The 16,981-nt window shown below is 41.1% G+C and overlaps 1 protein-coding gene across 1 annotated transcript; it reads right to left on the bottom strand.

The window, feature by feature from the left end:
- Nucleotides 1-2,945: 2,945 nt before the first annotated feature.
- On the bottom strand, nucleotides 2,946-16,941 carry slc9a6a (solute carrier family 9 member A6a). The gene is made up of 16 exons (XM_040119290.1): nucleotides 16,647-16,941; nucleotides 14,302-14,501; nucleotides 13,631-13,708; nucleotides 13,297-13,373; nucleotides 12,965-13,077; nucleotides 12,278-12,383; nucleotides 10,225-10,366; nucleotides 9,709-9,814; nucleotides 9,476-9,564; nucleotides 8,985-9,098; nucleotides 8,584-8,695; nucleotides 8,159-8,312; nucleotides 7,780-7,810; nucleotides 7,583-7,668; nucleotides 6,699-6,804; nucleotides 2,946-6,528 (listed from the first exon to the last, which is right to left on the bottom strand). The coding sequence occupies exons 1-16, from the start codon at nucleotides 16,939-16,941 to the stop codon at nucleotides 6,259-6,261; spliced, it is 2,079 nt and encodes a 692-aa protein (XP_039975224.1). The 3' UTR covers nucleotides 2,946-6,258.
- Nucleotides 16,942-16,981: the final 40 nt, after the last annotated feature.

Raw genomic sequence — 16,981 nt, 5'->3', positions numbered from 1 at the left:
AAATGGACTGCCTTGTCAGGTTGACACACTTTTGTGCTACTTCTGTATTGGCCTCACTCGTCTCCTTCTTTGGTAATGAATAGAGGAATTACATCAAGATGACTCATTCTTGACCCAAAGTAAATACTTGCAGCCTGTCAACTGGGCCCTCAAAGTGAATCCATTACGCTCACAAATCCACAACTAAATGTCCAAAACACAGATGCCAGCTTTGACATCGACTGTGCCATCAGCCGGTCGCTGCGTTGTTTGAAATACATCTGAAGCGCATCCATCCCGGGGGGGATAAACATCTCACTCTCAGCTTAAAAAAAAAAAAAAAGGTGAGAAAGAGGATGCATTTGTCAGTACGGTCAGGAAGAAGGGATGAAGAGGGGATTTAATGGCTATGGGTGTTCATATGTTTGTAGCGTTTGGATTTTCGGGGTGACTCCGGCGTCAGGCCAAGAGATGACTGCTTAGGAACCGCAGCTCCACTCTGCCTGCGGCAGCACGCTGTTATAATAACTACGTCTTAACCACGCACAGCTGCATCTCTAAACAAGATCACCAGTGGCAACCCATTACGTGACTGTGGAAATGGGATTCCTCCGTTGAGGGACAGCGGTCCCCGAGGCCGTCGTTGCACGAGGCCAGTGCTGACCGGAGCCAGGGGCCGCGGGTTTGGCCCGCGCATTGCGCCCTGCGTCGTGCACATCGGGCCGGGGAGGTCTTTTACCTCGCGCATTCGCGAGAGTGAGGGCGGGGTTTCTCCTTTTACGAAAGCAGCATTTCACGACACAAAACAAGAAAGCCGGTTCGTGGCGGACGAGTTCGGAATGCGACGGGAGGTGCACGTCATAAAAATGCCATGTGATAACCATGTCGCCACCGGAGTTGGAGACATTTTTGTTTGAGTAAATACCAAATTGAGATTTGTGAAAACTGAATATTGAAAACAGTCAACCTCGGCACGTCGTGGAAGCATCACAGAGGAACTTGTCCTGATCAGTTACTGTGGTGAGTGAGTGGGTATCAAGTTTAAAGACAAGGAGTTTGGTCGAGAGAGAGAGAGAGAGAGAGAGAGAGAGGGACAGAGATCTACCCGAGCCTGAACTAGGTGGCCCTCTGAAACTACTGTTTCCTCCCCGGACTGTTACTCCACTACACCGACATTCTTGAGCAGACTGGAGGGAGTTGTTGCCATATTAGGAACAGGTTACCTGATATTTGGCTCAAATTGGGCCTCGGAGAATAACATGTTATCGGCCTTGGCTGCGCGCGTTGCGGCTTTGCACATTAACACCGCTCTGCCCCTTTATCTTGGATAGGTGAGTGAATCTTGTCATATCGACATATTATTTTCTGGGGGGGGGGGGTTTGGTTCATCAAATCATTGACTGCAAAAAGTGACAGAAAATTGTGGATCAATTCATAATGTTTCAGCATAGTTTGGTGAGAATAGTGAGCGGGTAAGAAGTGATAATTGGATGAGAAGAATGGTACATATTTCACAGGGCTCTTTAGAGTTCTTTAAAAAAATATTATTCAATAAACACATCATGAGAAGGAGTCATGAAAGTTTAACCCCTTTCACATCATAAACTAGAGAAGGCTTGACATATCCAGGGTCAGAAACAGAGAAGCAGGCCTCTGGCCCCTTTTATCACAGTATGAATCTATCCCAGACTTACCTTCTTACCAGACACCCCCACTTTGAGCACCAACTGGAAAACAACGTACCCAAAATAAAAAAGGTTACTGTTCTTTGACATTTTTGATGATCACCTGCCTCAATCAGCCAAACAATCGAGCAAACAAAAGTACTCAAGTAGACTTTTGGACTTTATTGGGGAAAAGCTAGTGGTGAAAATGGCGTGGACTTTTAAGCATGTGGACATGTGCCTTCCCTCACAAATGTCGAAAAAAGTTAGGAGTGACTCTTCTGTTGTGTGTGTGCCAACCACCAAAATGAATACCAGCTGTTTCTGTTGATACGGGGATCCTAAGCTGCTTTACACAGATAGAATCGAGTGACTTAAGAGCTTTCAAACAGTGTATTATTTGTCAAGGTTGTGTGAAGAGTTGAGTCCAGTACAGACCAAAACACACCTAAAGTAGCGTTACCAAAGCCAAAGTGCCCCACAGGTGGGACGGTGTATTTTAAATTAACGTAGGACAAGAAATAATCATTGCTGTCATTCACAGGTCTGGAAGAGACAGACCACGTTCATGTTCCAGCCCATGGGTCCTCAGTAGTCATTACCAGTCGTCATTTTTACCTGAGTACCTAAGTACTCGTGGGTCGGACCACACCCATCTTCGAACTTGGCCTTCATTTTGATCTCAGCTACATACCTGCAAAGATTCAAGACTACTCAAGACTACTTTGCACGGTTGTGACGCCATCCTAGTGACAAATCTGTCCACAGACAGACAGACGGACGGACAGAAAGCGCCTCTGTGGTAGTTCCCTCTACAGTAGGTGTCTCCAGGACACCATAATGACACACACCCACACACGCTGAGACTCACAAGGTGAAAACAATACCAGCCACGCGGTCACAGCTGGTAAAAATTAACAGTTTTGTGTGTTTTCCCTGCTTGGAAACCACTGTGCTCCTTATTTTTGGGACTAACCCTGCTGTTCACCAAGGCCACCCAGCTCCAGTCTAAAGTTGAGTTTATTCCACTGAAATATTTGAAGGTTTTTTAATAGTTTGTAGGCTTGGGCTACACACCATATCCCAAGGCTATAAAGATTATAAACCTGTTCTTAGCATAATACAATAATCCCATATCAGATTTATGCAACTAAAAATCCAATTATTTCTGGCACTAATCTTTTTACACATTTCTTGTAGATGGGATGATCTCTGAAGCTTGACAGCTACATTCTTTGACGACTCAGACATCAAATTAAAAAAAGGAAACAAGGTAAATGAAGATGCCATTACAGCGAGGGCTTTAATCAAAAGCACAGGCTTCTATTTATTGACCGTTGCACACACAAGATCAAGTGAGAGAATATTTACACAGATGTAAACAGTCAGTACCTGCAACACAGAGGAAAAGAGAAAAATCATTCTCCCTCTTTCTCTCGGACACACACACACACACACCAGTACACACACCCATATACACTTGCAGGCATTGACACACGCACACACACACACACACACACACACACACACACACACAGAGAATTTGCAGTATAAAGACAGAGTGTATTGTCTGAAAACACAAAGCACAGCAGGCCTCTTTGGTCAGCTACTTCAGACAAGATTTCCAATGGTCAAAGCCTATCACAAGTCACCATTCAGAGAACAGAGAGAAAGAAGAACATACTGGCAGAGCAGTAGGCAAATACCAAAACCTATAGGAGCTTTTTCAGATTTCACATTTTTTAATGTGCCAGCTGAAGAACAGCGGCACACAATTCTGCTTGTATTATATTTTTCTATTTTTTTCCCCCCACCGAGTCCGCCATCAGTGGAGGATGAATGATTCGTGCTCTGTAGAAGACATGAAAACAGCATTTTCAACAGCAATTGGTTGCAAACATACATACTAAGTACCTGTTAAGTTTTAAGATGGAACAACAGTATGAAAGGTCTGCCACTGCAATGTGGAAATAATTCTTTACAAAGTAACATCAATGAACCAACTTAATGTCTACTAAATTTTACTTTACCATTCATTTAACCGACATGACATTGCTCATTTTTCCGCAACCTTCCAAAACATAAGGTAAATAATAAAAAAGCAGCTGTTGGATAAAATAAGCATCATAACAATAAAACAGAAAAACATTATCAAAGGATGAGTGCAAATTATTCAGTTTTGTTTTTACTTCACTGTTTCCCTTCTACAAAATAAAATTCAAGAATAACTCAAACACAAAGTATAAAATGGTGGAAAGAAGGAATCGTTTCCTGGATAATGTGATGTCAGTAGGCATGTCTGATTAAAAAAAAAAAAAAAAAGTCAACACTTTCAATAAGAAGTTCCTGCACAGCAGAAGATAACTGTGGAAGGAAAAGCGATATCTAAAAGCTTGCTCTTCCTTCCACCTCTGTATCATCCCCAACATATGAACACACACACACAAACATAGGCCTAAGTATCCTTCCTTATCCTTTTCTTTTTTCTTTTATCATCTATTTCTATTTCATCTATTTCTCTCACTCTTTTCTTTAACCCCGTCCGCCTGCATCCATTTCGCATACACCCAATTTTTTTTTCCTTTGGCTCACCAAGTGGGTAAACCACAACACTGTTGCGTTGAACTAAGTCACTGAATGTTTTCCTGGCTTCTATCCACATCAACACAGTGTTGCCACGGTGATGTCCTATCAGCACTTCCTGTTAAACCCCCATTAACAGCTGCTATACTCTGCAACCGAAGGAGTTCGCAAAACCTTCCATTCTTCTCGTACACCCACCAAAATAGCCTCCACAGTGTGCGATACACTGAAAGAGACTATAAGTTAAATGTAACACATCCATCTACGAGCAGCCTTTTAACAGTAAACATTTTTATGAAAATCCTGTTAGACCATGAAACCATCAGTCTTAAAGAACAGCAGAGGAAATCATCCAGCATATAAACAACTATTGCTGTCCTATTCTAGCAATGAACTGCCACAGTACCAACACAAATATCATGGAGAATAATATAAATAGTCATTTTTTGATTCTTACATGATTGCTAAATGAGTATTTTTGGGTCGGATCAGAAAAAAATAAAATAAAAAAATAATTAAAAATGAGATGTTTAAATACGTCAGGTTAGCGCTGACAATTTGTGATGGGAATTTGTCACTATTGTTGGAAATTTATAGGCCAAACGAATAAAATTTAATCAAACCACAGCTGACATATTAATTAATAATGAAAATAATCACCGGTTGCAGCTGTAATAAAAATCACATACGGAGGCAATCAATTCTCTGATTTGCCAAACCTATACTCACAAAAATACCTGTGTGCTTACCAATACCACGGTACTAAGTTCCTTTAGTGTCAAATTCACGTATCTGTGTTTTTCAGGTTCACTTAATGAGAAAAGTGGATTCAAAGTCTCAACAACAATGCAACAATCGTAATAGAAAATGTGTGCACAAAGCTAAATGAGTATGAAAAATGTGATTCAGCTTAAAGTACTTAAGCTCTGTTGCAAAAAGAATATATAAAACACTTTAAGGTCATCTGCATTCAGTTTTCACAAAATGTCAAAATGCAGGACAGAAATGGCACTAAGCTTTCCTCATTTGGATCTCGTTTTCAGAACAACAGCCCTTCGTTCTCCCGTGAGCGACGTCAGCTTCTAAAATAAGGTGTGAAGTCCCTCTCTATGTCACAGTCAAAGGTCATTGGGAGAGATCCACAACTTTCACTGCCAGGTTACACCGCATCAGTGGCATTACATTGTTACACACTATTTACAGGCGGATAGCACAAACTGACAGCTCAAACACCCACTGAGTATATTGCTACCTTATGGACAGAGGTGTCTGTTTTGATTTTTGGGTTTTTTTTTTTTTTTCCTTTTTTACAAATTAAAACTACAACTGCATGACCGCCCATCCCTCAACCCGCTCTGCTTCCCAGAGCTGATCCAGTATGGGTCGCCAGGCTTAAAAACTACAATTCCCAGGCACTTGATTGTAACCAAATGTACAGTAAAGTTGTCCACTGGGTCAGCATGTCTCTGACGCACAGAGAGAAGGCAGCAACATTCAAGGTCAGACCCAAAACACAAAAGCCCTCAACCTCCCTATACAAAGAAAACAACAAGCATCCTCAGCATGCATATTAAAGTTATAGTACTTTTGTTATATACTGTATATTGACAAATTATCTAGTGGTTGGTACTTGCATTTACACACTAACACATGCTGCTAGACCTCTGTGCAATGCTACGGTAAAGGTGACTGGCACACAAATTTAAGCAAAACTGAGAGAAACTGACTTTCAAATGAATGCTAAAAAACTCTGCAAATAAATAAGACTATATTACAGTTTTGGCAGATGCCAGAAAGGTGTGGAAACAAGGGGAATGAGGTAGAGACAATGATTTGCCACTAGAGGAAGTGGGAAAATGTAGCCGTGAGGATCTGTGTGGAAGAGAAGCAAGAGGAATAAGGAAAGGTGCAAGAGTAAAAGAGAAAAAAGTGGGAAGAATGAAAGAAGGAGAGATAGGTACTGGTTTTTTGTTCGATGGCTTGGGTCAGTGTGAGTTGGACGGTTGTCTGGGTCTGCTTTGAAAGAGTATCTTCACATCCGCAGGCGGTGGTGGGGGTCTGTGAAGGGCGGCTCTGAGTCATCCATGGGCAGCACCAGCCGTGTGCCCCTCATCACCAGCTCGTGATCTCCATATGTTAGCTCTCGGTCCAAGTCATCAGAGGTGGCACCGGTAAAGGCTGGCCCGCCGCTGCTGTGGGCGCCTGAGGCATCTGTACTGACTGTAATGTCGCCATAGGTCAGGTTGATATCGCCGTCTGTCAGGATGAGGTCAGAGTCGTCATCCTTCAACTGCACTTCATTCTAGGGGAAGAGGAAAGATGTCAGATATTCCATACACTTCACAGAGACCATGTGACTTTATTCCTCTATTACCAGCTAATAAAGTAAACTTTTTGTCAATATGAAGATTTCAATTCTCTTCTTTCATGCTGAGAATCTGTGCTTCCTGATTCATCAAAATAGCGTCTGACCTCGTAGGCCTGAGGGCTGGTGAGGAAGCGGGCGAGGGGGCCGCAGCAGGGAGGCAGCGTGGCTGTGAGAGGGGGGCCGCTGTGAGTCAGGATGGGCTTCAGGTAGCTGGAGAGGGGCCTCGAGTCAAGGACAGTTTACGTAGAAAACATGCGCTGAGAGAGTGGTTACACACAAAAAGCAGAAACAAACAGAGATCCCTGTATAGCGTGATTAATGAATGCTGAGTAGATTTTAAAAATCCGTCATTTTTTATCAATTTAAAAGGACAATATGGACAAATTTGAAGTAATTCAATTAAGTCTTTCACATAAAAATAAACTCAACATAATGACCTTAATACTACATACCCAATAAAAGAGATCATTTGTCTTCCAGTCTATATGTGGCACTCCCTCTGCTGTCTGACTCTGTGAACTACAGTAGTCACCACTCAGCAGGCCTGGCGCATGTTAGATGCCACCAGCCGTCATCTAGTAGCCTTCGGTTATGCAATTACAAACTTATCAACTTCTTATGAAGTTGTAGTCAGAGAGTTTTATAGCTGTTTCTGTACTGATTTAATAATGTTTTTATAGTTTTTGATCTGTATTAGCAGTTTTTAGTACTCACCCAGGTTTAGAATTCTATTCTTCCTTTTGTTACAGTATTTCGTGACTGTATGATGATTCTGCTGTTTGTTATATTTTCTTGTGTAATTTTATTCATTTAATTATTTTTTAAATCTTTTTGTCAGAGGTGTGGTATTCCTTGAGGCTGGCCATCCGCGTGTCTAGCTCTCATAAAAATGACAAAAATGACATCAACTTATTAAACACAAATGTTGTTTTTTCTTCTTGACTTTCATGACAATGATAAAAGCCAGTAATTTGTCACCAAAGGATACTTGTGGTCGAAGTTGTACCAAATTCTGAATAGCCAGGCACTTTCTTGTTTGGTGCTTCGTCTCTCTGATCCTTCAGCGATACTCATCTAGAAAAAGCAAAACAAAACAAACAAACCACGTTTTTAGGTATTTTCTTGTCGGCATATTATGTATCAGTCACAGTATAGTAATCAGTCTTTCACGAGGGACACACTCACAGAGTTATCTTGATCAGAGTCCACTCCCACTCTGGAAAAAAAAATAAAAAGAAACATGTTAATTGATTTCAGTCAGCAACTGTCAGAGCAGAGTAGTGTTGAAGCGTGTTTCCCCTGTTCAACAAGTTTGTGAGCAGCAAGGTTTAAAGAAAAGGGTGGCGTACTGCATAAAAAAAAAAACCCGTAAGCATTAACCAGAGCACGACCAAAGGTTATGTTAAATAATTCTTTGGAGTTTTAACCTGATGAGCATTAAAAAGAGTCCGTCTTCCTCACTTGTCCGAAGTAGCCTGATGTGACCCACCCTTGTTAAAACAAATGCTAACTGCAAATCCAGTTTGACCCATGGACGGATTTGACGAGGGGACGAGAGGCGTACCGTATGCGCTGGCAGGACAACATCTGGGTGGTGCCACCTCCACAAATCCAAACAGTGAAGAAGACCACCAGAAGAGTGGTGGAAAACATCATCTGACGGGCGTACGTCGCCGTGTCCCTGATGGACAGGGCGAAGGTCATCGCACCTCGCAGTCCTAAGGAGCACGGAAGGACAATGTTACAAACAAACAAACAAGTTTCTACATAGGATAAATCACTCTGTTTACAAGCCTGTGTTGGTTATCCTTTAATCTACTGAAAGTGGGTTGCAATAAACTAGAAAATAATCCAATGCATGCAAAGGGTGCAGACGCCTTAAGGCCTAAATTCATAGCAAAGTCTTATTCTTGATGGATGACAGATCAGATTTTTACAGAGGTTACAATGTACACGATAAATGTCTTCCTGTATCTGTATACCACTAACCCGCAAACATCATCATGTGCTGAAAGTTGGATCTGATCTTGTTGCGTCGTCCCAGATTAAGAAGGAATGACAGAGGGTAGATGTTAGCAGCTCTTCCCAGGAACACTGCCAGCTGGGGGGAAGGAGGTTAAGGAGAGGAAAACAAAACAAAGCGGAGAGCTAGTGAACCCTCCTTGCTCTGTGCCAAGCTTATTTACTGCCCCTTTAAATCAATTACCATTTGCACCTTGGTGGTACACTGTGGGAACTTTTTGCTTTGGCATATGAACATTGCTGAAAATGGTGGTAGCTCCATATTCCTATGCTGACACTAAAATGTGAGTGAAAACAGCCAATGCTGTGTCCAAGCAGAGGGTCATCAGGCTTTTTGTGCGAAAGGTAGTTTCATATGCAAAAGATACAAAGGCTCCAACGATGAACATCGGATTAAAGACGTGGTTCTGGAAGGTGAACAAGGTCAGACCCATGTAGGAGAAAATGAAGTTCTCTGCCAGGAAATTCAGCAGCTCAAACAGCTGAAACACACGAGAAACAACATCAACTGCCTTAGATGACGGCGGCCTTAGTGGATGTACAGCTTAACGAAAACAACGATGAAAATTAGTTACCAGGAAACACAGTTAGACAATTCAACAGCTAAATACACTTAGCTTGCATGGCTTTGACTACAAACAATCATAATCAAAATTATACATTTAAATTATACCATATTATAGCTTGTAAACTGACACAGCTTTATTAGTTATGTGACATTTCCATTGTGCTTTAACTGTTTGCGAGTTTCAAAGCTTTTTACAAGATTCAAAATAAAGGCAGAAACACAACTCAATGCTTGAAGCATACTGAAAAGGAACGGAATGAGTTGTGGTGTTGTTATAGTCCAGGTTCTGACCTGCTTGGTCCTGTCCTGGGACTCAGGGGACAGGTTGTTGTAGGTGTAGTGGGCCTGAGTGATCCCGCAGAACAGCACTGCTACCACACCTGCAACACAGCAGGAAGGACAGGGAAACAGAAAAAGGAAGGTTGGACAAATTAAATTACAGTATACCATTGTTACCGTGGCAGTTTGAGCATGTGTATGTATGTATGTGCTTTGTGTGCAGTGTGTGTGTGTGTGTGTGTTACCTGTGAAGCCACAAGCCTCAGCCAACAGGAATGTGCTCCATGACATGAGGAAGAACAGAGCTGTCTCCAGCAGCTGGAAATCCCTCAGCTTGGTGAACTTAGTCACGTACAGACAACAGTCAAGGAGTTTAACCAGACACTCAGACACTGTGAAATGAAGTCCGATTAAACTTCAAACACGATTCAGTCATAACATCTAGGAAAAGATTTTTTTTTTTCTTAAATGAGAGAATTTAAAAATATTCTGCTAATGCAGTTAGATAATTTCATTTTTTTCCAGTGAGATATTGTGTGTTTCAGTCTTAAATAGAGTGACAGCTTTGAATGAAGCATTTGTCTTTATTTAAAAATACTGTAACGTTTCAAGTGGATCCTTCAGACAAGAAAAATGTGTTGCGAACAAGGCCCCTTTTTTAAACTTCTGCATGCTACAGTGGATGGATGGAGCTTATTAATAACATGTTTCGACACATTTCTCCTATAAATAAACATGGAAAAAAACCCCAGAAAAGATATGAGAGCAGTGACGACTCCGGTGGCCACTCCCAGAGCAAAAGAGCCGCTGAAGACTCCGAGGAAAATCCCAAAAGATTTCAGCATCGCCATGACCTCAAAGGTGTGACTGTTGTCTCCTTCTGGTTGGTACGCTACTATAGACCTGACATAATAAAAAATACAAGCACTTATTGGCAACCATTTCTTGCAAAGTGTACAGGGTGTTAATCATGTCACACATTAAGGTTATTTAACTTGTTTTACAACCAATTAAGCTGAAGTTGAAGCCTGCATACAGAAAATGTAGTAGGCATTTAGTATAATATGATATAAATGCCTAATATGTACTGTAAATACACGTCTTATCAGGCAGGTATTCTACAATCTACCACTAACCTAGGTTTCTTTGTATAGGATACCTTTTTGAAAACAATTCAGGTTTGCTTCTATTGCTAAAGAAGCTTTCATAGAAAAGAAAAAAAAAAAAAACTCTCACTCATGTAAACTGGGGGACTTGAGATAAAGAGAAAAGCAGACTAATGTAAAGGTCAGAAGGGTGGAACAAAAGAGTGTCAGACTCTATTTCAATAGTTCAGTGTTAATACTCAACTTATAACGAAGTAGTTTGCTTAAAAACCTACTGAAGTGATATGACTGTCTGGAAAGAAAATACAGATACAGTCTTTAATGTGTCCTTTATACTGTGTGTACGCAGCTAGGTTTCCACTGAGGTCACGATTTCTTGACATATGTTCCCATAAGGCCTGAGCAGTAGAAGAGCAATAGATAATTAAAAATACTATCATAATATTACTATCATAATAACCAGCAAAGAAAAGAGGGACTCTCTTTCCACCACACAGTAGACATAATTACATGCTGTTAAAGACACACTTTTTCATGGTAAAGGAAGGGGAAAATCATGTTCTGCCTTGTACAGGAAGAAAAAGAACTCACAGAGGGTTTCCCTTCCTCTAAGAGAATTAACTCCAAATAAAGAGTCTGCTTTGGAAATCAAGTGGAGAGAAAAATTCCAGTAACCAGTAACACAAAAAAACTCGCTGAAACGGCATCTGTGTCGCAGCAGCCATGCACGGTGCAGTAAGTTTTTTCATGAAAGAAGATGAAAATTGTCACTTTATACGTCAACTTGGTGTCATATGGTAGTTGAGTATCAAGACTGAACTATCCCGATAAAGTCATACTCCTCATCAAACCGGTGTCAAATAGCTTTTGAAAATTATTTAGTCTCCTGGTTTTAAACTGGAGTCTGGGAAGAAAGGGATGTGATCGGAGCAGAATTATTTAAAATTTAGCAGGGCAGTTGTCACTATGAGAAAGCAATTATAAAAATCCTTTTTGAAATATTTTATTGAGGTAGTTTTGTTATAAGATTTAGTTAAAGAGGCAAACCTCATTTCTAAATGATAGTTTCAAAAACTACTTGAACCAAGTCTGAAAGCAGATTTATTCCCCCTCTCCATTCACAGACCCCAAACTCACAAAACAAATCACCAGGCATTTTGTCTATAAGCATTCCAGGCTTCGAGCCCTCTCCTTGACCTGTGTATATACAGTATCTCCAAATATAATAGGAAAGTGTTTTTAGCAGGTTAACAAAAAAAAGCAATAAATGAATAAATAATGAAATGTTCTGCATCTCTGGTTGAATAAGCCGGAGTGTAAAAACAAATGGCCAGTGATTTGTCATGTTGGTCCCAAGGCACAGCAAAGGCAGACAACAGCATGCTCTACTTAGTACACCCGTTCAATGGGTTTGTCAGACTCTCTCCACAGGGACCGGCCCCTCCAGCGTGCCTTCTATTATAATTTAAAATTCTGTAGAAGTAAAAACAGTCCCATGTAGAGCAGGAGAAAAAACTAAGGGTTAGCTCAGGGACCATGTTTAGCACAACGTTAATGAGAAGCTGATATTAAGTTAGTTCAATAACTAGCACTTCCACCATATCTCTCAGAAAACCAGTAACTTTGCCAGCCTGCGCCCATTCAAGACAGTTTGGGACAGATGCGGACTCAAGGTTAGTGCGTGATGTCAAAAAGACAGGCGGCTTACGAGGACAGAACCACGGCCACGGCATCGTTGAGCACGCTCTCTCCAAACAGCAAAGCGTACAGATCCACGTCTACCTGCAGCTCGTTGAAGATAGCCAGGACTGTCACTGTGAAACAAAGGGGAACAGACTTAATGTTTCTCCATACTAGAACTGACCCAAATGATGATGAACAGAGCCTTGAGAGATGGAAGTGGCTGTCAGGAGCTTCAGGAGCTGGGTTTCAAATCGATACTCTTTTTTTAAAACATTTTAACTGTTGTATTAATTGCATGTTTCTGTTTTTTCTTTTTTACTTTCGAAAGAACTTTCAGCTGTGTTTTGTGTATGAAAAGTGTTCTATAAATTTTTTTTAATTAATATTATTATCATAATTATCATACACTAACACTGAAAAGAGCATATTCATAATAAAAGTGCATTATTTTGGACGTTAGTATACAAGAAATGAACATACTTTACTGTTTTGAACAAAAAGAAAGCAAAAATATTTGTTTTAAGTTATTTTTGTGTTTTCAGAGCTTTTTAGACACCTGCTGCACCACAGTTCTTTCACTTTGTATCAGCTGTGGCGAGTCTGACTTAGTATATCATATGAAACAATTCATGAGATAAAAGCGGATCCAGGTTATAATTAGTATAACCTGTAAGCAGGAAAAACTTGGAAGGGTGAGGACCAGCATTCGTACCAGGGTCTGTGGCAGACACAATGGCTCCAAAGAAGAGACAGTCAGTGAAGAAGAAGTCTCCACCCAGCTGTCCCACCTGCTTCATTAGCATCACACAGCCGTACATCAGCAACCTGACGGAGGAACAGCATGTGGTTTTGCACGTCATCATAGGCAACACTGACTTTAATGGCATTATGGACACTTCAACACCACAGTAATTAATATATATAAATTCTGCTCTGGCATAAAAAGTCTTTTGTGCATATTGCGGCTACAACATAGAGTTGCACATGTGACATCAGAAGGATGCCCGTCTTAGTGTTTTCTTTTTGGCAAATGAATATTCTTACCCGATAACAAAACAGGAAATAACCGTCCCCAAAAAGGCATAAGCCAGGATGGATCCCATGTTACGGAAAAAGTGTCTCTGAAAAACAAAACGATTTAACACATCAACACTCATCTACATACTGACTCTAATCTAGTCTAGTCTAAATGAATCAACTACTTAGGTCTCTAAAGATGTGAAGGAGTAAATGGATTTTAGCATTTCACATTGAAAAGAGGACATCGGTTCCATCGACTAGTGTTTAGTCAAACAAGTGTTTAAAGTATTCACTTTGTTATTAATCAGCATTTAATTTTTATGAAGCAGTCGAAAGAGTGGCTGAAATACTACTGTACCCTTTTCAAGCTGTAGCCAGCATGGAAGATGATCGGTGGTAGCAGAATATTGAAGAACACTTCAGGGTCAAAGGTCACCTGGGTCACACACAAAAAAACAATCATCATATCCTATTATTATGTAATAATATCATATAACAGCTCTGAATCATTAGGATAAGGAATGAAACAAAATTACTTTCATGACACGCTGTTTCATCCGGATACTTCTATGCTGTTGCATTATTTGATAACTTAAATAGATTAATTAATTAATCATAAATAACGCATCTGGGACCACATGAAGTAACTTCCAGGAAAGTCAACAAAAAGTTGTTATAATATTACAGTGACAAGATGGGTAAAGAGTGGGTACAGATTTTATAGACAGGCAGAGTCAAAAGAACGCCAGCAAATTCTCCCACTTGAACATCTGAGATCAGTGAATGCTTGGGATTTTCCCTTAAAAATAACTGATATTATGATCTGATTTTCAAACTAATTGCTGATTAATTTAATGTTGATAGTGTAATCATTTAATCGACTGATTGTTTTGGCTCTATATTTTAAAGCTGCAACATAAACAAACGAAGTACCATGAAATCCACCCTTCCCAATACACCCATAAGATACAATCAATACAACGTCTCTTGTGATCAGACATCAAACTTCAATTACATGACTGTCTTTACCTTTCGCAGCATCTCATTATCTTGCACGTCGTTCACCTCATTGGCACTGATCTCCCCTTTCAGAGTGTACTCGTAGAATTTGCCACTGACATTGACCAGCAGAGTGGCGGGGCTTGCATTAACGTGGCAGCTCAGCGTGACGTTGCTAACGTCCCGAGGAACATGGATGCCATAGCGTAAGACCACGCCAACAAGTAAGCCTGGGAAAAGCGTTACAAAAAAAGGCAAAACATAAAGGAAGCAGAGGGGAGAGTTGATTAATGTCAGCTGTTTAAAGTTGCAACACGGAGACTAAAATCAATGAAGAGATGTCACCAGAGGAGTGAAGGTGGGGTGGTCATGAATCTGCGGCTTCCTAAAATTGCAGAGGGCCATCCAATCTTTCCGTATGATTATTTTGTGGAATAGAAATGGAGAAAAATTTAAATTCTTAGACTCACAAAGCCGAAATAAATGTCATATGCTCAGCTTTTGCTATGAAATTACAGTCTGGAAAACATCCCTTTGAGAGTTAATTTCCCTGTCAGATATGTACCAGACAAATGGGAAATATTTTGTGTTCAGATCATGACTTTCAAAAACTCCACAACTTTGTTAAAAGGCCCTGCAGAGCCACTGGGGGGTTTTCAATAACCCCGGCCGATAAGACCTGTAGTCAGGGGGAAGTTGGTTGCAGCTATGCTGGAAATTACACAATATCTCCAAACACAACACACTTATTTCAGTGATAACATGTAAGTTGACACCCTCACAGGTGCAACAAGACTAACCATTCGGTCAAATGCAGTTTGTACATTCCCACTCTATCTAAGAAGAGGTCCAAATTTTTCATATCAGACATTTTGACTTATCAAGCAAAAAAAGCCAATACTGTTAATGGTGGCTCTGTTCCCTGTAAGTACTTCAGTAACAGAGGTCACCGAGTGAGCAAGCAGAATTCTTTTACCCTGGAACTGACATATCTACATTGAATGCAGTCATTATTACTGTTATTAACTACAGCTTGTGCTCTTCCTACCATGGCATTTCTAAATGTCTGCTTTGAAAAAAGCCCCATCAGGCTATGGAAGTGAAACCACCTTCGTGGGTGGACTATGAGTTTGCTGCCCTTTTAGCAATTATTGATACTAGTCATCGTAGGCAGAGCAACATAACACGATTCTACTACAGCATGGCCTGCTTCTCATCCATTCAGAAAATTAATGTAGAGGATGGCCGGAAAGAATATTGACTATTCTCCAAGTCATTCCACTCAAAATTTGGAAACAAAGACCAATGAAAGCCCAGTGAGCGGCAGTGATGGAAGAAGTACTCAGATCCTTTACTTAAGTAAAGCTAGTAATATTGCAGTGTAGAAGTACTCTGTTTCAAGTAAAAGTCCTTTACTTTTACTTGAAGCACAAAAGTATTAGAATCCAAATATACTTAAAGTACTCCTTATGCATAACGGCCCATTATGCATAAGCAGCGTCAATTACATTTACTCTTTGGCAGACGCTTTTGTCTGGAAGCAATTTACAAGTGTGGCAACTTAGGGTTTAGCGTCTTGTCCAAGGACGCTCCGGCACGTGGACTGGAGCAGCCAGGGATCGAAACCGCCCACCCTGGAATCGGCAGACAACCGGCTCTACCACCTGAGCCACAGCCACCCTAATTACCGATCCATTAATGTGTACATCACTTTAATTTAGCTGGTAAAGGTGGTAAATTTGAATGACTTTATATACTGCTGGGTTGCTTGTGAATTTCCCCCCGGGGAAACGCTTATCTTAACCTTTGATAATACATCATAATTTTCTTTTGATTATATTATCAATCTGAGTTTGCAAGATAACAAAAGTTATCAAATAAATGTAGAGGAGTAAATAGTACACTATTTCCCTCTGAAGTGTGGTGCAGTGTGACACCCAAGTAAAGTAAAAGTACTACAACATTATCCTAAAGTACAGTATTTGAGTAAATGTGCCTGGTTTCTTTCCACCGCTGGTGAGTGGAGTTTGTTCTGTCAGGTGTAGGAAGGGTTTATGTTGGTGTCTGAGTGAAGGAGGAAACAGTCCTTCACCTACTGTGCAGCCTGCTCGAAATGACGTCTATTTCAAGCACCATCCAAGCAAGGCGTTATATCAGACCGGACGCATAGAGAAGTGAAATTTTGGGCTGGCCTTTTCAAGTTACAGTAGTTCTCCCCGGGGTGCCCAAGAAGGCTTAGCTGCTTAGATGTCTGTTGCTCGACCAAGCAGGGTTCAGGCACTCAAATGCGGTGCAGCTTAGTAATACCCCGCAATCGTTTCAAATCTAATCATCAGTACAAAATGAGAGTCTCTCTCTCTCTCTCTCTCTCTCACCATAAATCATCGCCAGCCCAGTTTCGTGCAGAAACCTGAACCGCCGGTGTTTGAACAACCAGATGGTCAGGATGGTGAGGGTGAGGAGCAGGATGAAGATGAGCAGGTCGGCGCTGTCCTGCCTGTGGCTCTCCTCAGCCCTCTTCTCCGTAACGATGTTCTCCATGGCACTGTCCTCCTCCTGAGGTGATGATGCTCGGCACACACAGACGCACACAGACAGGCTCACTAGCAGGAGCAGCCACAGCGTCCTCGTCGCCCTCCAGGCACCGCTGACAGTCGCTTTAAACACCATTTCGGTTTGGTCGGCGGTCAAATGCTGCAATGTCGTCGTG

Source organism: Xiphias gladius, chromosome 23 (assembly GCF_016859285.1).
Source record: "Xiphias gladius isolate SHS-SW01 ecotype Sanya breed wild chromosome 23, ASM1685928v1, whole genome shotgun sequence".
In the NCBI taxonomy this organism is placed as follows: Eukaryota; Metazoa; Chordata; class Actinopteri; order Istiophoriformes; family Xiphiidae; genus Xiphias; species Xiphias gladius.
This window is presented reverse-complemented; position numbering and strand designations above follow the sequence as displayed.